Source organism: Engystomops pustulosus, chromosome 3 (genome assembly GCF_040894005.1).
Source record: "Engystomops pustulosus chromosome 3, aEngPut4.maternal, whole genome shotgun sequence".
Lineage (NCBI taxonomy): Eukaryota > Metazoa > Chordata > Amphibia > Anura > Leptodactylidae > Engystomops > Engystomops pustulosus.
In genome coordinates this window covers 189,238,948-189,260,841 of record NC_092413.1, presented here as the reverse complement: position 1 = coordinate 189,260,841, position 21,894 = coordinate 189,238,948, and the positions used below count along the sequence as shown (strand labels likewise).

Genomic DNA, 21,894 nt, shown 5'->3' with positions numbered 1-21,894 from the left:
GTTACTGCAGAGATACAGTATCAGAACCAGGCTTAATACATGGGTATGTCAACAGAGCAATGCATGCTATACTATAGATATGGAACCAGAACAAAGTCTACTGCATAGATTTAGTACAAACACAAAGCTTACTGGATACAGTTACAGAACCACATTTTCTTTAGGATTACCACATTGATTCAATACGAGAACAAATCTTACTGGATTAACACAATGAAGAGGTATTGTGCAGGATCCATATATCTGCATATTATTCTTTCAATGTGGAGTCTTGCAGAGGCTTTGGGATCCTAGCAAATGTGGTTATTTGACATTGTAAAGATCAATCATCTATGCCTATGTTATGTGCCTCAGGACCCTGAACATCCACCTATCCATCCCATAATACAATCCACGATCAATGGTGTAAAAGTGCATCAGTTGGCTCTGGTGCAAACTTTAGATTGGGTACTCCTATACCTAAACTCTAGTTGCCATCCCTATCACACACATTAAATTTGAGTATATATATGTTCATATATAACTATACCATATATATATATATATATATATATATATATATATATATATATATATGGTATATATATATTGTCCAGTAGTACCTCCTCTCATAAATATACTGTGCAACAGCCTCCCCTCACCAATGAAATTTCTAGCAGCCTCCCCTCACTAATGAAATGTCCAGCACCTCCCCTCATTCATGAAATGAAATGTCCAGTAGTAACCTCCCCTTATTCATGTCTGGCAACCTCCTCTCAATAATTAAATATCCTTCAGCCTCCAATTACTAATTAAATGTCCAGCAGCCTCCCTTCACTAAGCAAATGTCCAGCACCCTCCCTTCACTAAGTAAATGTCCAGAAGCCTCCCTTCACTAAGTAAGTGTTCGGCAGCCTCCCTTCACTAAGTAAGTGTTCGGCAGCCTCCCTTCACTAAGTAAGTGTTCGGCAGCCTCCCTTCACTAAGTAAGTGTTCGGCAGCCTCCCTTCACTGAGTAAGTGTTCGGCAGCCTCCCTTCACTGAGTAAGTGTTCGGCAGCCTCCCTTCACTGAGTAAGTGTTCGGCAGCCTCCCTTCAGTAAGTAAGTGTTCGGCAGCCTCCCTTCACTAAGTAAGTGTTCGGCAGCCTCCCTTCACTGAGTAAGTGTTCGGCAGCCTCCCTTCACTGAGTAAGTGTTCGGCAGCCTCCCTTCACTGAGTAAGTGTTCGGCAGCCTCCCTTCACTGAGTAAGTGTTCGGCAGCCTCCCTTCACTGAGTAAGTGTTCGGCAGCCTCCCTTCACTGAGTAAGTGTTCGGCAGCCTCCCTTCACTGAGTAAGTGTTCGGCAGCCTCCCTTCACTGAGTAAGTGTTCGGCAGCCTCCCTTCACTGAGTAAGTGTTCGGCAGCCTCCCTTCACTAAGTAAGTGTTCGGCAGCCTCCCTTCACTGAGTAAGTGTTCGGCAGCCTCCCTTCACTAAGTAAGTGTTCGGCAGCCTCCCTTCACTAAGTAAGTGTTCGGCAGCCTCCCTTCACTAAGTAAGTGTTCGGCAGCCTCCCTTCACTGAGTAAGTGTTCGGCAGCCTCCCTTCACTGAGTAAGTGTTCGGCAGCCTCCCTTCAGTAAGTAAGTGTTCGGCAGCCTCCCTTCAGTAAGTAAGTGTTCGGCAGCCTCCCTTCAGTAAGTAAGTGTTCGGCAGCCTCCCTTCAGTAAGTAAGTGTTCGGCAGCCTCCCTTCACTAAGTAAGTGTTCGGCAGCCTCCCTTCACTAAGTAAGTGTTCGGCAGCCTCCCTTCACTAAGTAAGTGTTCGGCAGCCTCCCTTCACTAAGTAAGTGTTCGGCAGCCTCCTCTCATGAAATGAGCAGCAGCAGACACAGGGAATTTCATCATATTCAAAAAGAAAAATACTAAGAAATAATAAAAATTTAATCAGTACTTACCTCTGGTGGTCCCAGCCGCTTCCTCTTCTCCCTGGTTTGCAGTACAGCAGTGCAGGCAGAGAGTGTTTGTGCACCCTGCCCACACATATGACGCAGAGTTTGACCTGTTTGATGACATCATAGCGAGTGTGCATAGATGTCTCTGCCTTTGCGCCCCGGTAAACAAGGTGTGTGTCTTACATGCATACAATTGATTCACTTTTCCTCTGATGGACCTGCAGTGAGGGCCCCCTCCATCCCTGGGCCCTCACTGCAGGTCTCCCTTCACTAAGTAAGTGTTCGGCAGCCTCCCTTCACTGAGTAAGTGTTCGGCAGCCTCCCTTCACTGAGTAAGTGTTCGGCAGCCTCCCTTCACTGAGTAAGTGTTCGGCAGCCTCCCTTCACTGAGTAAGTGTTCGGCAGCCTCCCTTCACTGAGTAAATGTTCGGCAGCCTCCCTTCACTAAGTAAGTGTTCGGCAGCCTCCCTTCACTGAGTAAGTGTTCGGCAGCCTCCCTTCACTGAGTAAGTGTTCGGCAGCCTCCCTTCACTGAGTAAGTGTTCGGCAGCCTCCCTTCACTGAGTAAGTGTTCGGCAGCCTCCCTTCACTGAGTAAGTGTTCGGCAGCCTCCCTTCACTGAGTAAGTGTTCGGCAGCCTCCCTTCACTGAGTAAGTGTTCGGCAGCCTCCCTTCACTGAGTTAGTGTTCGGCAGCCTTCCTTCACTGAGTAAGTGTTCGGCAGCCTCCCTTCACTAAGTAAGTGTTCGGCAGCCTCCCTTCACTAAGTAAGTGTTCGGCAGCCTCCCTTCACTGAGTAAGTGTTCGGCAGCCTCCCTTCACTAAGTAAGTGTTCGGCAGCCTCCTCTCATGAAATGAGCAGCAGCAGACACAGGGAGTTTCATCATATTCAAAAAGAAAAATACTAAGAAATAATAAAAATTTAATCAGTACTTACCTCTGGTGGTCCCAGCCGCTTCCTCTTCTCCCTGGTTTGCAGTACAGCAGTGCAGGCAGAGAGTGTTTGTGCACCCTGCCCACACATATGACGCAGAGTTTGACCTGTTTGATGACATCATAGCGAGTGTGCATAGATGTCTCTGCCTTTGCGCCCCGGTAAACAAGGTGTGTGTCTTACATGCATACAATTGATTCACTTTTCCTCTGATGGACCTGCAGTGAGGGCCCCCTCCATCCCTGGGCCCTCACTGCAGGTCTCCCTTCACTAAGTAAGTGTTCGGCAGCCTCCCTTCACTGAGTAAGTGTTCGGCAGCCTCCCTTCACTGAGTAAGTGTTCGGCAGCCTCCCTTCACTGAGTAAGTGTTCGGCAGCCTCCCTTCACTGAGTAAGTGTTCGGCAGCCTCCCTTCACTGAGTAAATGTTCGGCAGCCTCCCTTCACTAAGTAAGTGTTCGGCAGCCTCCCTTCACTAAGTAAGTGTTCGGCAGCCTCCCTTCACTGAGTAAGTGTTCGGCAGCCTCCCTTCACTGAGTAAGTGTTCGGCAGCCTCCCTTCACTGAGTAAGTGTTCGGCAGCCTCCCTTCACTGAGTAAGTGTTCGGCAGCCTCCCTTCACTGAGTAAGTGTTCGGCAGCCTCCCTTCACTGAGTTAGTGTTCGGCAGCCTTCCTTCACTGAGTAAGTGTTCGGCAGCCTCCCTTCACTAAGTAAGTGTTCGGCAGCCTCCCTTCACTAAGTAAGTGTTCGGCAGCCTCCCTTCACTGAGTAAGTGTTCGGCAGCCTCCCTTCACTAAGTAAGTGTTCGGCAGCCTCCCTTCAGTAAGTAAGTGTTCGGCAGCCTCCCTTCACTGAGTAAGTTTTCGGCAGCCTCCCTTCACTGAGTAAGTGTTCGGCAGCCTCCCTTCACTGAGTAAGTGTTCGGCAGCCTCCCTTCACTAAGTAAGTGTTCGGCAGCCTCCCTTCACTAAGTAAGTGTTCGGCAGCCTCCCTTCACTAAGTAAGTGTTCGGCAGCCTCCCTTCACTGAGTAAGTGTTCGGCAGCCTCCCTTCACTGAGTAAGTGTTCGGCAGCCTCCCTTCAGTAAGTAAGTGTTCGGCAGCCTCCCTTCAGTAAGTAAGTGTTCGGCAGCCTCCCTTCACTAAGTAAGTGTTCGGCAGCCTCCCTTCACTAAGTAAGTGTTCGGCAGCCTCCCTTCACTAAGTAAGTGTTCGGCAGCCTCCCTTCAGTAAGTAAGTGTTCGGCAGCCTCCCTTCACTAAGTAAGTGTTCGGCAGCCTCCCTTCAGTAAGTAAGTGTTCGGCAGCCTCCCTTCAGTAAGTAAGTGTTCGGCAGCCTCCCTTCAGTAAGTAAGTGTTCGGCAGCCTCCCTTCAGTAAGTAAGTGTTCGGCAGCCTCCCTTCAGTAAGTAAGTGTTCGGCAGCCTCCCTTCAGTAAGTAAGTGTTCGGCAGCCTCCCTTCAGTAAGTAAGTGTTCGGCAGCCTCCCTTCAGTAAGTAAGTGTTCGGCAGCCTCCCTTCACTAAGTAAGTGTTCGGCAGCCTCCCTTCAGTAAGTAAGTGTTCGGCAGCCTCCCTTCACTGAGTAAGTGTTCGGCAGCCTCCTCTCATGAAATGAGCAGCAGCAGACACAGGGAATTTCATCATATTCAAAAAGAAAAATACTAAGAAATAATAAAAATTTAATCAGTACTTACCTCTGGTGGTCCCAGCCGCTTCCTCTTCTCCCTGGGGTTGCAGTACAGCAGTGCAGGCAGAGAGTGTTTGTGCACCCTGCCCACACATATGACACAGAGTTTGACCTCTTTGATGACATCATAGCGTGTGTGCATAGACGTCTCTGCCTTTGCGCCCCGGTAAACAAGGTGTGTGTCTTACACGCATACAATTGATTCACTTTTCCTCTGATGGACCTGCAGTGAGGGCCCCCTCCATCCCTGGGCCTGGTCACACCCCTGCAACCGAGATGGTTATGCCCCTGTATGCCTCTATAATTATAATAACATGTCTCTACTAATCCTGTACCAATCTACACAACAAAATACACTCATAAAATGTGAAAAAATGAGGACTCCCATGATTCTTGTAGCTTAGTTATAAGTGAACTTTTCATTAACAACTGACAATTTAATTGCTCATTTACATAGACTCGTTTACAGGTTCATCAGAGCAATCATTTATCCCGCTGTTCCCATGGCAGCTTTCATTCTCCATTAAATATATTTAACTCTGTTCTCATTCTGCTCTATTTTAATCTTGTTATGAACCATCATTAACAGGACAAGAGGGAATCGGTTCATTCGGGTGTAATATAACTATATGCTTTGGGGTTGATTTCGGTCAGAAACACTTGGATGATGAGGGACCTACAACATTTTATTTCCAGTTATTGAATATGCATTAAGACATATATTGGACTCAACTCATATCTCATAACAAGGGGAATGATTGAAGACGGCTACATGGCGGTCACTGATCTCTACTGCATAATGGATCAAAACTTATACAATATTAGTGCAACCTACATACGCTCTGTAAAAACGAATACAGCAATCTGTCTTCCAACTACGTGTCTCAATCTCATAGGCAGAGATGTATTGGTCAGAATAAGGTCTTGAAGAGGTTGGCCATGATCTTGCCGCAAAATTTGTGTCCAGATCACAGCCCTCATGAAGGTCCACGGCAATGGGTCATGGTGCGGTGAGCCGCTCCGCTTTCTATGGAGAAAACCAGGCGAGCACACGCTCGTGTGCAGGAGCGGTGAGCGCTCCTCATCCCTCTCATGTTCATGTGCAAGGGGCCTTAACCTGTATAAGTGACCAGTCCCCTCAATTACACAATTATAGATTCCAGAGATCCAGCAGAATAAAAATCCACTGTGCCTAGAGTGTCCAGTAGGGAGGGTCGTCCTCAGGACTATTGTTAATTATCCATTTATTTTTCGGCCAGGTTACTGTTATAGACTGAAGGATCAGTATCATAAACTAAATGAGAAGTCCCCAAAAGTCTTGGAATGGGGGCAGAGGGGTGTTATAATGTATAGGAAGTGGTAGTTTATAGAAGTGTGGAAAAAGCAGTGAATGGTCTATTGGAATGTACATGGGAGTCCTAATGTATGGGAGTGGAGGCATAGTGAGGTCATAGTATGGAGCACTGGGAACAAAAGTGATTATTCTACTGAAGTGGGAATAACACTTCCAAAGGTCATTAAAGAAAGAAGCAAATCATGAGAATTGTTGACTATAAATGGCCAATCACTGGGGGTATATAGAGACCTCAGCTGTAAATATGGTCCTGGTAACACTTACTGTAGTAAATGGTGCAAACTACAAAGCAATGCATGGACTCTTCATTAAAAGATTGTGTATTTAATGCTACTTCAATACCCTGATAGAAGTAGAGGGCACTCGAGGCCCAGATTCTGTTTAACTTTGTTTACAACAAGAGAAGGGCCCTTTACACATATGAGAAGCTATGGGCTCTATAGGTAAACTCAGGTGGTTTGGCGTCTATGGAATCGGTTCCATTGGCCTCTTATAATGACATGATGGGTGGAGGTTGTTAGGTCGTTATGGTTTATGTAATTATTCCCATAAACATTGTAAAGCTGCTTCATGCAATTACAATACCAAATACAAGAGCTACATATGAAGAAAAGTTACAATCCAGATACACTGGGGCACATTTACTTACCGATCCCGCCACGATCCCCGCCGTGTGTTGTCCGACGAGAATTCGGGTCTGCTGTAATTCACTAAGATCGTGTGTCCAATTTCCTGCATGTGTCACTTCCCCCGCTGAGGTCCGCCGGAGTTCACCTTCTTCCCCGTGCATGTGAGTGCTGATCTTGGGACTCAATTTTCTTTAAAATTACGCGTTTGTCCAAATCAGTCCAGGCCCCCCAATTTGTGTCGCATGCAAGCCGGCGACGATGCGACACAATCCGATCGCATGCGCCAAAAAATCGGGGCAATTCAGGGCAAAACGAAAAAGAATTGCGAAACCTGACAAAAATGCAGCGTTCGGACCCTTAGCAAATGTGCCCCACTGTGTACAGGCAATCTTCAAATGAAATATAGTGTATACCATGGGGAAAGGAGTCTGCGGATAATGGAAACCATATGAGGGGGGATCTATGTTAGTATGAAAACAATATGTTTCTATACGCTTTGTGTTTTAGCATGACCTGATATAAAATCTTTTGTGATTTATTAGGCAGATCACCATCGAGGAAGGAGAACAGCGGGCCAAAGAGCTGAATGTTATGTTTATTGAAACTAGTGCCAAAACCGGATACAATGTTAAACAGGTGACATCTTTTTCTATCTCCCGTTTTTTAATAATTTTCATCCAAATGAAATGTTGCCAGCAAAATTGTCTAATTATTGATCATTTTTCCTTTTCAGCTATTTCGTAGGGTTGCTTCTGCCTTGCCAGGTATGGAGTGCACAGAAGAGAAGACCAAGGATGGAAGTATCCTTTAAAAGACATATTGGGGCAGATTTACTTACCCGGCACATTCGCGATCCAGCGGCGCGTTCTCTGCGCTGGATTCGGGGTCCGGCTGGGATTTATTAAGGTAGTTCCTTCACCAGGGGGCGCAGCTGTGCTGAAGAGCATCGGAACGCACTGGAATACACCGAGCTGGGCTGAGTGAAAGTAAGTGCAATTTTCGCGACACTTTTTTTTTTTAAATGCGGCGGTTTTTCCGAATCCGTCGGGTTTTCGTTCAGCCATGCCCCCGATTTCCGTCGCGTGCATGCCGGCGCCGATGCGCCACAAGCCGATCGCGTGCACCAAAATCCCGGGGCAAGTCAGGAAAAATCGTCACAAATCGGAAATATTCGGGTAACACGTCGGGAAAACGCGAATAGGGCCTTTAGTAAATGACCCCCAATGTGTCAGCGTATAATACCGCCCAATGTATAAAGCAGGAGCATTAACTTTATAGAAATTGGCCTTTGTAAGATCGTAGCATTCCTTTCTTGTCTAAAAAACACCCAACTTCTCCTAACCAAGTTAGACACCTCCCCTCTTCCTCAATACCTTACACCCAACAAACCTCCTCTACCACTGGCAGTAACTATCCAAAATGTAGGGAGATGGGGGCTGATATGTTAGGATACCATGACTGTTTCAGATCCATCCATATCTGTTTTGGTGCAGAATCAGGGTTTTCCACACCACATAAAATGAGGTGCTGGACTGGAATTGGCCCTCGGCCTCGTGTTTGACATTTGTGAGGAACAATATGGAGGAATCCAGCATCCTTATTAATCCAAACTCCCACACTTTTGTCCTGTCTACATCTTAAGTGTGTTTGTCATGTGAATGTTTTATAACGAGACATCTTTGGGAATAATAAAGCTTGTAGGTTTGAAAGATTCTGGATTCCTCCATATTTTTCCTTGATGTTCCACGATGGAGGATTTATCCATGAACTAGCCTTCAGCGTCAATGGAGTATATACCAGGTGAACAATTCTAATTGAGATACCAATTGAACTTAATTTGTTTATCAAAACGTTATAATCAGAATATTAACAATCCTAGATCAGAGAAATCTGTTTTTCTGTGCTCTCAATGATCCTTAACTGCCGTGATCACAGTGATCGACATAAAACTTGACAAACCCCAAGAACCGCAGGTTGCTGATGCCGGGTGCTCTTGTTAATATGCAGCGCATGACAGGTGAGCTGCCAGAGGCCATGTGCTTAGCCCCAAGATGCTTCCTATTGGTTAGCCTGGAAAAACAAAATAAATTCGGAAACCACATCTAGAGAATTTCAAGATCCACCACTGTTCCTGACCTCTCCCACCTTCCCCGGAGACCTTGTTTGCCTTTTGTCGACTTTCTTTGGTTCTTGTGTTGGTCCTGAGTCTTTTCCCCCCACTCTTCACAGATGTTTGACTCATTTCACCGTGTCTCTTCTTTCTGGCCCTCTTGTGCTCACAATCCCGGCTCCTTCTAAACGCACCTTGAGATTGACAGATTTGCATAACACATGTACAATAACACTCACTTGCTTAGACGTAGAAACATAGAAGGGTTCACCAAGTGGTTAATTCTTTACAACTAGTAAAAGCCAAGAATATCCAAATATGTGTAAAATAACTTGATATGAATACACACACTCTCCCGAGTAACTCACTCAGATTATTCTAAGCAGATTTGTAAAATACCGTAGATTCTCTTCCCCTCATACCAAAACTGGTTCTCTTCATACAAGAAGACAAGTTCCTGTTATTAACATTGACGTTATATTTTTTTTTTTTCACTTTTTTGTTGTAATATATATATAATTGTACTTTATTAAAATTGCCAAAAACAATGTGACGGGATGTATGTAGCACTTGGTATTTTGAGGTTTGTGTTTTGTCGGCAGATAGTTATGTATTTATCATTTGGTGATTGGGGATAAATGGGAAATGGAGGAGATTTATCAGAAGTGTCTGAGGTAAAACTGTTCTAGTTGCCCATGGCAACCAATCAAAACTCTGCTTTCTTTTTCCCACAGCTGTTTATAAAATGAAAGCTGAGCTCTGATTGGTTTCCATGGACAACTAGAACAGTTTTACCTCAGACACTGATAAATCTCCTCCAATGTATGTATATGAATGCAGCTTGTACAGCATTGTGCGCGATCAATCAAATTATTGATCAATTATGCTAAATGTAGCACTGGGCAGTTTAGACTGAGCCCAACACTGTAAGCAGGTTCATGAGTGCACACTATAGGTGATCAAGAACACGTTCCTCGAATGACATGTTTTTGGGTGACCATGTCATGTCCGCAGCCTGTAGAGCATCAGAGCATTATTCCCATTACTGTGTTTTTTATTTAATATCACACAATAAAAGCCTTTTACTTTCATAACATTTAATTCAGAATTTTATAGGTGTTTTCCTCAGTGATATACAGGTAATGCAGCGAGGAGAACTAAGGAGATTGAAATATATCTCCATTAGGCTACATTCGCACAAACATATGCCCATGCGTTCACTTGCGTTATCTGCGCGAGAAAAACGCATTGAAATTGCATTGAAAAAAACTGAGACACTGAACAAACTCTGACTGAACACTGATTGAAAAATGTCAGTGAAAATGTCTCAGGACTGAGGTCTACCTTTTCTGTGGCATTTAGGCTACATTCACACTGCCGTGAGCCCGCCGCACCGTAGCACGACGGGCACACGGCAGCGCGTGGAGAGGAGGAGGTGAGCGCAGCTCACCCCCGCCCCTCTCCATAGGAACATATGTGCCGCGGCGCTGTAATACGGGAAAAGATAGGACGTGTCCTATCTTTTCCCGAGCTACGGAGTGGTACAGTGCCGCACGTGTATCGGCCGTATATACATCCCCCATACTGTAGTGTGAATGTAGCCTTAATGTGTGAAAAACGCATTGGACTTCCATGTATCTCAGAGTGCAATGTGTTTTTGATGCGTCACCAGATTTGTATGGGGCGTTTTTCACACGCGTGACTTCAAGTCTGAAAAATGGATTACAATGGGTCAGAGTGAAATGCAAGTTTTGCGTGTCAAAAGCACACACAGGATGCACGCATGAAAATCTAAAGTGTAGAAGGGGCCTGGGGGGGTGTTATTATCAGAAGTGTCTGAGGCAGAACTGTTCTAGTTGCCCATGACAACCAATCAGAACTAAACTTTCATTTTCCCACAGCTGTTAATAAAATGGGAGCGATTTATCAGAAGTGTCTGAGGTAAAACTGATCCAGTTGCAACTAGAACAGTTCTGCTCTCAGACACTACTGATAAACCTCCCCCAAATTGCAAAAGTAATAACACTTTACCTCATGTAATGTGTGGGGGCAGGAAATTAGATAATTTACTAACTAATACAGCTATTCAAAGGTCTGCACCACTTTCCTGATATGTAAAAAAAAAAAAAAAAAAAAAAAAAATTAAAAAAAAACGTAAAACCTCCTGTCTTCTTCCTCATCAGTCATTCATAGACCATAAAGTGGGTGGAGGGTCATGGGAGCTTATATGTCCATGAGCAATTGCCCTTCCAGGACCTTGATTTTTATATTCATGAATACCATCATAAGGTCCTGGCAGAGCGACCTATCTGTAGCCATTTTATGGACAGTAATGTCCGGCTGATGAGGTAAAAGACAGGAGGCTTCACTTTACATATCAAGAAAGCGGAGCAGAAGTTATTAGATGTATATTGGTAAATTACCCAATAACCTTCCCCCCCACACATTACAAAACCATGAGTTAAAGTGGTCAACCCCTTTAAGACTTTATTCCCAAGCTGGGCTTCTGTAAATCAACCTCAGAGAAGATGTACTAATGGAGTCTGAAGATTTCTAACAAAACTATAGTCAACCTTGAGAGGCTTCTTAAAGCAAGGTTTTCATCACATTACTTGCCGCTGAGCATTCAAGGTTGATCAATGCATCCATTATCAGGACAGAGAAGCTCCACTTTACATATTATATTAGGCAACATCACCGGATCAGCACTTTCTTAGTAATGTTATCATCTATCTCTCTTCTCTGTACAAAAGAGACTGATGGCAAAAGTATTGGCACAAAAAATCCACTGCTCTCCTCTTGTCTATAGCCTAAAGAAGACTTAAAAGAGCTTCCCATTGTGTTATAAAGAGGCTGCTTTTGTGTAGTTTACCTCTTATTGACAGATCGTTGACTGATACAAATCACTGTGACACTTTATCAGACCTTGATAAAGGGTGAATTATTAGACTGAGGCAAGCAGGATGGTTGTTTCAAACATTTTCCCACCTGCTATGCCATTTTGACCCAGTTATTAGGTATTGGGTCCAGTGGTGCCACTACACAGCAAAGGTGCAGATAGACTGTCAGTAGAAAGGATGGTCTGATCAACCAACAAGCTCAAGGATCCTCCCCAGATTCATTGTTCAACATCCAGACGTGGATAGACCTTCCTTACACATCCCTGTGTCTTCAAAGGCATTTCAAGGTGCTTAGGCACAATTTTGGTGTCATGGCATCCATTATATATTGCCTTTATCATGGTGTTGTGTACAAGAGGCCTGGACTAATACAGACTTGGAACTGCATTAAGGCTACGTGCAGAAGCACTTCATGATGAGCTGGAGAGTCTCTGATGTAATACTTGGTGTAAAGCAAATTTTTAGCCCCTTAAGCCACCTCTACACCAAGTGGGTATGGCGAGGCATGGTATGGGGCTGTGCCGTAAAAGTGGGGCACAGTAATAATCCAGCTACAACCTGCGTCTGTTCCTGGAAAAGGATATGGCGCAATCCTACGCCAAACCGGACCTGGTGTAGAATTGCCCGGCTAGGCACGAGAGCCTGGAGACTCGGCGGGATGAAAAGGGAAACAAAAACACTGGCCCTCAATGCTCCAGTACTTTATAAATTCCCCCGTAATGAATTAGCTTTTAGGGGGGAAAAAAAAACAATAGTAGCCCTCTAAACCGGTGTCCAAATTTGATCCACGACTCAAACGAAAGTTGGCAAAAACAAGAAAAATAAAATATGTTTATTGTGCAATATGGTATCCAAGCTCCTGTAAAGACGACTGAGAAACCTATCATCACATTTACAGTGTATCCAGGTACATTACATACAGCACTGCCTTACACCCCTTCCCCCCAGCTACAACAGTCCATAGTCTGTCCAGAGAAAAGCTCATGCTCTGAGCACAACATATTATAACCGAGATCTGCCACCATTTGTGTCCCCATATTCTAAAAACTCATTTATTGTTTATGAACAGAGCTGTAGAGGGGCCTATTTTTTCATTCAATAGTTTTGAGCACATGGGGTAAGCATAGATATATGAACTCATACATACACTATAAATATATGTATAGACAGCGTAGCCCTAGAATTACAATTTCTTTTTATGCCCCCCCTAGGGAAAATGAACATGCAATAGCTTGATCGATAAACTATATTAGTTTTATATTGCAGTTCATTGTGCCTGCAGGATTGTCCTAGTCCAAGAGAGTTATAGAATTGACAATATGAATAGACCTAAGGACCTTCACTATGTCCCCCACAACCCCATTGAACACAATGCAAGTGTCTCAGCAGATTTTCCCCAAGCCGGGCAAGTGTGTAACACGGCTCGCTGCGTCTATATAACAAGTGGGACACTCCAATCAATTTTGTACAAATGGGATTAAAACAGCCTTGCCTAAATGTACTATTTGCTGTTGACCAACTTGCATATGGGCCACTAACCCAGATTAATCTTGTCCTCTCATAGCCAAATTTTTTTTGGGTTGAAACACATAATTAAGCTTTATTAGGCATAAATAAATACATCAGACACTTGCTCCTGGAAATAGATCACAAGTAATCTTAGCAAGACTTTAGCACAGACTCTTACAATATGGCAGCCCATGTTCACTCAGGAGTGCAAGGATTGTCTATGAGAGATATATCATATATTACATAGCAGAGATGGAAGGAAATCCTCTATATTCTCACAACTAGGTGTGACCATAACACGTAATGAAATTCCTCTGGTTGTCACCATAATCACATGTCCAGCTTATAACCAATCATCACTTTTGCTTATGCCAACTTTGCCAACCATCCTTCCACATTGCCCAGATTTGCATCTCCCTCCTCCTCCTTGCTGTCTCGGAGGCTGCACTCCAGGAATTCGATCTTCATAGGGAGTTGGGAGAATTCAAAGTCTTTACCCTTTTTCCCGAGCTGTGTGGTGGTTGGGGAATCGCTGCCTTCCAGGGTGCTCGGAGCAGCGGACTGTGTGACACGGAGAGTATTCCTGTTAAAGGAGAGGAAAAAAAATATGTAACAGCAAAAATGATCGCCAAAGGTGTAGGACGATTTACTACTGACAACCAGAGAGCTGTAATGGTGGCCACATTCAGTATCCCTAGGCTAAGAACCAAAATTAAAAGGGAATCTACCGCTGGTTTATTACTGTATTCACCCTTAAAGGGGTTGACCTAGATTAAGCAAAAAATAGTTGTAGTATGTGCTCTGCCCACTGGTGATTCCCCTTTCCAAGAGCACTTGATTTACATTTTAAACAAAATTTTTAACCAAACTACATGAGCACAGCTATAAACCAGCGGTAGAAAGACATGGCTGTGAATATTTAGATTTTTATGGCGCAGCCTGGGGCACTAGATAAAGTATGGTAAAGTTTAAATCAATGTAATTATAGGACAGGTTCTCCAAAGCAAAGTGGCTATACTGTTTGTGGCTCAGTGGCAGAAATCAGAGAAAGTGGGGATGTGGGGTGAGGAGCGGCAGCACCGCAAATCCGGGCAGGAATAGGACCTGTCCTACATTTTCTAGTGCTCACCACATTGTGACCAGATGTACTAGAAATTTGTGCAGTCAGATCATGGTCCCCAATATGGCTGTGTGAATGGAGCCCAAGTGAGAGGTCTTCCGAATCTGACCTTTGTAAACAGAGCCAACGGCTCCTCCATCTGGATTCTTTGTAGAGGAGCCCTTCCTGCTACCTCAGCATTCTCTTAACATTGTTTATGGAAAAACTGATGAACCCCTTGCCGGTAACAGAGAGTGCATATGTATTTTACAGAGCACCTTTTATGGTTACTAGGTGATATACTTACAACTCCTTTTCCAGTTGCTGTTGTATCAGTTTAGCGGACTTGGCCATGGATATATCTGTTGAGAAGAGAATAAAATATCAAGTTAACAAAATGACCACTTAAAAAACCAATTCACAGACGTGGTGGTACAGTTAGAGTCTCACAGAGAACGGCAAGTGGGTGCTCTCCAAATTAATAGTCTGGACAAATATCCAAGACTAATGTATTCCATTAAAGATACAGAACCAATAAACCATCTGTCTTACAGGCCTGTTCTTTCAGTATGTCATCTTTACCATAATATTTGGGCAACGGACTTGCTTAAAAGAAATCAACCATCAAAATCCATCATGATACTTACTCATAGATCAGGGCACCTTGACTGTGGTCGTCTTATAAGAAACTTCTTATATTTGTTATACACGGCCTCCTTCCGTCTAAAATCAACTTTTAAATTATGCTAATGACACAGAGGGGCTCTGGAGTTTTACCAGAGCCCCTCAGTGCTGTAGCCTTACAGGCTGTTACACTATGCAGGGAAGTTTCCTTCCTGATTACATCAGGCAGAGGGAAGGGAGGGAGACAGTAATAGCTACACCTCTGAGGGGCTCTGTTAACACCCGCCAGAGCTCTTCTGGCTCATTAACATATTGTTAAAGTTGATTTTAGAACAAAGGAAACCATGGATACCAAGTATAATAAGATCTTCTATATTTGTTTTATACATCCCCTTCTTCCTTCTAAAATAGATTTTTAAAGTTATGCTAACGAACCTGATGGGCTATGGTAGGTTTTTCCAGAGTCCCTCAGTGAATCAGCTTCACAAGCTGCTACAATGAGCAGAACACGTCTCCCTTCCCCCGCCTGTGTAATCTAGCAACAGCAGCAAGTGCAGGGAGGGGAGACCTGCTCTGCTCATTGTAACATGTGTATTTTAGAAAGGCAATCAATAACAACTATAAGAAGGTTAGCAGAGTTACGGTGCCTGGATCTATGAGTAAGGGTCCCCGGTTTATCATGATGGATCTTTAAATGGAAACTGTTAGGAGGTTTGCAACCTGTTAAACCTCAGCAAATGTTTTTGGACATACACCACCTTTCACCCAAGCCTAAGTTTTTCTTTTCTCCAAGCACTAAACACCACATATGGATCTATACATATCAATGGTGCAACCCAACATGTTTTTATTTAAAGGACATCTACCACCAGGATGAAGGATTGTAAACCAAGCACACTGACAAACTGGTGTGTGCCCCCTATGGCAGGATCTGCTCTTCTTTAAGCTTCCTATGTATGTGTTTTTAATAGGTTTTAAAAATGAGTCAGTGGGGATCATTAACAAATATGGATCCCGGAGCCCCTTGGGCTCATTTGTATAATTTTATATATATATATATTTTTTTTATTATTTACAAAAAAGGGCATGAGAAGCTATAAAAGAATGAGAAGATGACAAATACAATACACCATATTTTTCAGACTATAAGGCACACCAAAAATCCTTTGATTTTCTCAAAAATCAAAGGTGCGCCTTATAGTTTGGTGCGTCTTATTTAGGAACTATACTACAGACAAGATGTACTGTACATTTAACAGTGTTAAGAGCTCTGCCCCCAGAAATATACTGCACCAGCCCACACAGTATATAGGGTCCCTGGCTCCTGAAGTGCCCTGGCACCACAACCAACATTGTGCCCATCCTGCCCTCCCCTAGCACGGAGAGACCGGAGCTGCCATAGTGCCGACCACGAGGCAATCATCATCATCATCAGTAAACAATCCCCAGTACCTGACAGCTCTGTAACAGGGGAAAGAGAAGGAGCCACTGGGAACCCCACAGGAATAACTGCATCACCCTTGCAACATTAACCCCCAGCAGCCCATAGCTATGAGATCGGAGCTCTGTGACAGGCTGGAGAAAAGTTTCCCAGGAACTGCAGCTGCCTTGAACTGTGCACCTGTCTGCCACCTGCTGGTCATTTTTAGTTACTGCATTTGAAAGGAAAGCCAAGTGCAGTTTTTATACCCGCTACCCTAAAAATGCCTATATATAATGCCTTATAATCCAGTGCACCTTATATATGAACCTAGATGTCTTAGCAGGCATTTATTGGTGGTGCACCTAATGCGCCTTATAGTCTGAAAAACACAGTAAAAGAAAATGAAAGATTTGCAGTCGTTTAGGTGTTTTTGGGCTGAGGCCAAGGGTCTCCATCTTAGAAAACAACTCACCTTGCTTATTGCAGGCAATCAGCATTGGGGGACTATATTGCAGCAATGTAGCATCAGTAAGAATTTGGTACAGGAATTCTGCCACCTCCTTGACCTGACGCTGAAATGCCGAGCTGTCCACTACAAAAATCATTGCCCTGCAGGATTAGAAGAAGTATTATTATTCACTCATATATTTGGGACTACATTGCATCATAGAACATAGAGAGGTAAGGTCACGCTGGTTACCCTGAGCTCTAGCCACAGCTCTAGAATGAGAACACACAGAGAAACATATTACAAACTGTATACAGCCTGCAGCAGGGGTAAGTACTCGATACAACACCACCGCCGAACCACTGTGTACCCAATAAGAGGCGCTTACCAGGAATAAGGGACATTGTTATTTTTACATCAGCTGGTGCCAATGGGAAGCTTTCTGATCCCAAACATCACCTTTAATTATTGATTTCGGTGAATTATTTTAGCTCAGTCTATGGCCCCATTTGCTCAAACTAAAGTCTATGGGATCTATCAGTTTTCCATTTACCATCAATAAAACCAAATTTACCCAATCGAGGATTTCTAATGCACATGTGAACAGAGCCTTACCCTGCATGGACCTAAACTCTGAGAAGTAATGGTCACATGAGAAGACATCCATGTATTATGTGTTGTGATATTCTGTTCCTAACTGCACATTTAGAAGGGAATTAGGCTACCTATATTCTCTTTGTCTGGAGTGAAGCGCAGACTTGTTATAATTTATACAAATTATGAAGTTGAAAATAGAGAACTTCAACTGAAATAGTGTATGTATTCGATGGAGCAAAGCAACGTGTCATACTATACCTGACTGCTGTCTTGTACTGTTCCAAGAACTGAAGCCGTAGACTTTCATGCCCAGGAACATCAACCAAGGTGAAATTTGAACCCTGTAGATGCAAAAAATATAACATTTTTGTGTTATGACAGACCTGTAGTATTTAGATCTTGTAACATTTCCTTATAAAGTCTGAGGCATGCAGAATGACTATTCTCAGCAATGAATGTGTAATATTCAGCTTAGCTGTCCCTGCCTGGACAATGGAATTATGTACAGGCAGATCATGACCGAAGCCAAGCACACAGGTATATGGACATGGATGCCTTCCAACCAAACCCACGTCCATATTTGGACAATAATCCATGGTGAACCTACATGGAATAAATGTATATAGGAAATTTGATAGAGGTATTCTCCACTCTCACTGCGAAAGAAGAAAATTTATGTGGATTGAAAGTTCATTTCCATGCAAATTTACTTACCTGGTCCTGTCGCGATCCCCGATTCGGACGGTCTGACAAGGATGACGTCCTGATTCATGAAGATCGTGCGCCCGAGTTCCTGCATCCGTTGCTTCCCCGCCAAGGTCCGCCAGAATTCACCTTCTTCTTCCCGGCACTTGTAAGTGCGTGATTTGTGACACAATTCTAAAATGTTAAATCCTGCGTGTATTCCGAATCCGTCGGGTTGTCCAACGCCCCCCCCCCCAATTTCTGCCGCGTGCAAGCCAGCACCAATGCGGCAAAAGCCGATTGTGTGCCGCACAATCCCGGCGCGATGCGCTGCGTAACGGAAATCGTCAGGAAACCTACAAAAATGCGCTTCGCGGACCCTTAGTAAATGAGCCCCATTGTGCGCAATCACAATGTGTTGAGACACAGGGTGCATGGACATTGGCCAAAAAGGGCTGAAAACAAGACCTAATTTGCACATACATTAAGCTCAACTTTGAGAATTTACCATTGAAGCTCAGTCGTCTCACCTTGTCATTCTTTGGTCTGTAAGCCGCAGTATTGGGAGAAATAGACGTATGAGTTTTCCAATAATTTCCAGTTAGAAGCTGAAATGTAGAATAAATCAATGAAACCAAGTTACAATAAATAAATATAAAGCTCCTAAAATGCCTCACATCAATAGGTGTATAATTTCCATTCCCAAAACACAGGAAAACCAGAAGAAAATGAATACTGTATGCTGCATCTCTGCCCAAATCTAATAAGGACATAAATGATCCTGGAGGCCGTAACGGAGGTCCTGCGTTCCAGCATCAGATGGCTGGTCAATGAGGTTAAAGGGGTATTCTCGTCTGGGCATTCACATTCAGTTTGATTTATCTGCCATTAATAAACATTTCTTCAATTAGATGTTATTAAAAAAACGTTCCTGTGTGAAGATAATTTTCCATAAATGTAGTCATATGGTCCCTTAGAAACGAGATGGCTTCCCCGGATACGGCCACCTCTGCTGGAGGGATTGCACAAATAAACAAAAAGGTTTTGTATATGAAATATCTGAGAATTATACATGTCTTGCAGCCGTCCTCTAGTAATGATCACTGAATCCAGGTGGTCAGGCAGGGCTCAATAGTGCATGTCTGGCCACTGCTGCCTAAATGTGACGTGGTCGTAACCGAGGAAGCTAAGGGACAACATGGCTATGTTTATGGGAAATTATCTTCACACAGAAACATTTTTTTTTAAATAACATCCAATTGAAGAAATGTTTATACATGGAAGATTAAAGAAACTGAATGTGACTGCCCAGACAAGAATACCCCTTTAAAGTCCTAAATACTTTGACTACAGAAACTAAACCTCCCAAGCCAATCGCTCATCTTGGTGTTGACCTGTAGCAGGTCCCTGCTGAATCTGTCATTTGCCAGTTCGGTAAAGGTTAATATAAAGATTGATAAAAAGATTAAGTATTATGGGAGGTGGTTCTAGGTGAAGAAATTGGGCAGCTGGTGGGGTGTATGGAGGCGACATGATGCTCAGTGTTCTGTACAGTCAGAGCTCCTCAACACATGCCCCATTTTTTTGTTTAATTTTAACATGATGCCAGAGAACTGGAGATATCCACTGTTAAAGGGGCTGGCCATTTTTCAATAAATTTGTTCCATTAGACACGTCTCTCCATGTGTCTTTGCCTCCTTTGATAGTTTAAGCCTTTCTCCGTTCTCACCATGCTGCCCTCTGCATATACACACACACACAACGTCTTCTCTCTGACTGTCTAAGTTGTCCACATGGTGTCACACGCTGTGTCTCTCCTTTTGATGTTCGTCCTCATTAAGAGACTGTGGCGGCGGTGGAGAGGGAGCAGGAAAAGTCATAACTCTCTTTCTACAGCTCCTCTTGTTCATCAGAGCTCAGAGATGTAAAACAAAGAATCACAGGGAGTTTGCAAAAAGAGCAAAAGTAATTAGCAGGACTGCTGAATCACTTGATGAACATTCAGGGATTATCCACAAGGCAGTAAAGGCACATTGGGTTACTGTTTTACGTAGTTGCCAAAGACTTTAAAGTTTCAGTAGGCAGTGCGGGGAAAAAAAATGTGTTTCTGGATGCAATTGTACATAATTCATAGCCGCTTCAGAGCTGTCCATCCAGCCTGTCAGCTGAAGGTAGCATGGAGAAAGAGGTGCAGAAGCTGACAGATGCAATGTTTACAAGCCGTTACATGGAAAAGAGGGGTTAAGATAAGGGAAGTTCCACTGCTGGACATTACAGCCAATAAAGACACCAAATTTTTTGGCCATACATTGTAATTACACGTTGGGGGGGAGGGTTCTGTTGTGTCCTAACAATGTATGGTATGGACGTATCCCACTGTATGCTTGTACTACATCACCTGGGGGGTGTACATCGGCAGCAGCTATTGATTAGCCGTTGCAGATGTATTGGATATTTCCCCAGTGTTGTCAATGTCAAAAGACGGACAGTGACATCACCAGGTGCGTCCTCCTGTTGAGCGACGCAAGGCTGGGGGAGGGATGCAACACCCAGCATCTGCTGCCTTCTATTGCCTCTGAATAGGTTTATCAACAGGAGGCTGCGGGTTGGAATAACGTAGCTTGCTGCATCTCTCCATCTCGCCTTTTTCAGTGGATCTATTATTGCCTCTGTCTGCCACTATATGACAAATGTATATACTCAGCGTATCTGGTCGGGAGCTTTCCCAACATATATGCTGAGTGTATACATAAAATGGGATGTGAACCCAGCCTTAGATTTGAAGAAATGTTTATTTTCCGTCAAGAATAAATTAGGGCTTTTGTTCATGGACAACATTAACATTATGACATCCCCTAAAACTAAGCCCTAATTTACTTTCCAAGCAAAGAAAATGACATAAGACCCTTCTTATTTTTGGAGGAGCACAATATTGCATGTCCAGGCAGAACACATGCTACAGCTGCCCTGGATGGGACATTTATCTCTAGGGTGATTCTACAACCAGACACTACAGGAACCTGATCTTCACCAGGTACAGAGAGATGATGATGATGATGATGATGATGAATGTCTTACCCTGCTGAAGAGGAGGGTTTTCCCGGAATCACACAATCCCACGAGCAGAATGGCTCTGCGTCTGCTCTGACTGCCCCGCAGCAATCGCCAGATCACTAGTAAGGACAAGAAACGGGAGAATTTATACAAGTGAGAGGAAAAACACAATAATATACAAGCACAACGACATGTGGATGAGCCCCCCACAGGGCCACAATACACAGGGGATACTAGGTTACCCCATAACAGTGTAATATACAGGATCTGTAACATATACATATATATGTGTATATAGATATATGTGTACATACTACAACTCAGATGTGTTTTAGATACAGGTTATCAGTAGGTATCAGTGATGTTCCCCCCTGTGAAGAAGTGTCACAGCTCAGAGCCGACCTCCTAGCTATCACTGGCAGATGTGGTAAGAGTTGCTGGCACTTGTAGTGCCCCTGCAGGTGAAGGATGAGACATGGCAGTGTATACTTACAGAGGCTGATCAGCCCCACCACGAGCGCCACCAGTACAGACAGCACGGTGGGGTCCTGCCGTCCAAGCTCCTGCCTGATGAACTCCATGTCCGGCAGCCACTGGCTGCTCACACTCTCCTGTACCGCTTCTGCCGCCATGATTCTCCTCCTCTGTGCGCCTGCGCAGGGCGCTACACACTCTACCGCGCATGCGCCCTGCTGCCGGCAACGTGTCACTAGTTGCCAACCAGTGAGCTGTCCTAAGCGACTGACAGGCGCGGTGCATGACGGGAGAGGGAGGGATGTCACGTGACGCGCGCTGGATTGCAAAATGCGCGCTCGTGTGTACACAGCCCGACGACAGTGCGGCTTGTAACCTATATCACCCGGGGGGCGCAACCGTGTGTACAGCCCGGCGCTGTGTCCTGTATCAGTATATCAGTATGGACGATAGGTG

General features: G+C 44.1%; 2 protein-coding genes across 2 annotated transcripts in view; one reads left to right on the top strand and one right to left on the bottom strand.

Annotated features, from left to right (window-relative positions):
• RAB6B (RAB6B, member RAS oncogene family) overlaps nt 1-9,184 on the top strand; it is a 36,673-nt gene extending 27,489 nt beyond the window's left edge. The window contains exons 6-8 of the mRNA XM_072143424.1: nt 7,059-7,152; nt 7,250-7,316; nt 8,452-9,184. Of these exons, the coding sequence (XP_071999525.1) occupies nt 7,059-7,152; nt 7,250-7,316; nt 8,452-8,516 (226 nt within the window). The 3' untranslated portion in view covers nt 8,517-9,184. The remainder of the gene's footprint in view (nt 1-7,058; nt 7,153-7,249; nt 7,317-8,451) is intronic.
• A 3,775-nt stretch (nt 9,185-12,959) lies between these two features.
• SRPRB (SRP receptor subunit beta) lies at nt 12,960-21,679 on the bottom strand. Its single transcript, XM_072143423.1, has 7 exons — nt 21,458-21,679; nt 20,989-21,083; nt 18,441-18,518; nt 17,485-17,567; nt 16,654-16,790; nt 14,442-14,496; nt 12,960-13,618 (listed from the first exon to the last, which is right to left on the bottom strand). Exons 1-7 carry the CDS (start codon nt 21,594-21,596, stop codon nt 13,402-13,404), a joined length of 804 nt encoding a protein of 267 aa, XP_071999524.1. The 5' UTR covers nt 21,597-21,679; the 3' UTR covers nt 12,960-13,401.
• Between the last annotated feature and the right edge of the window lie 215 nt (nt 21,680-21,894).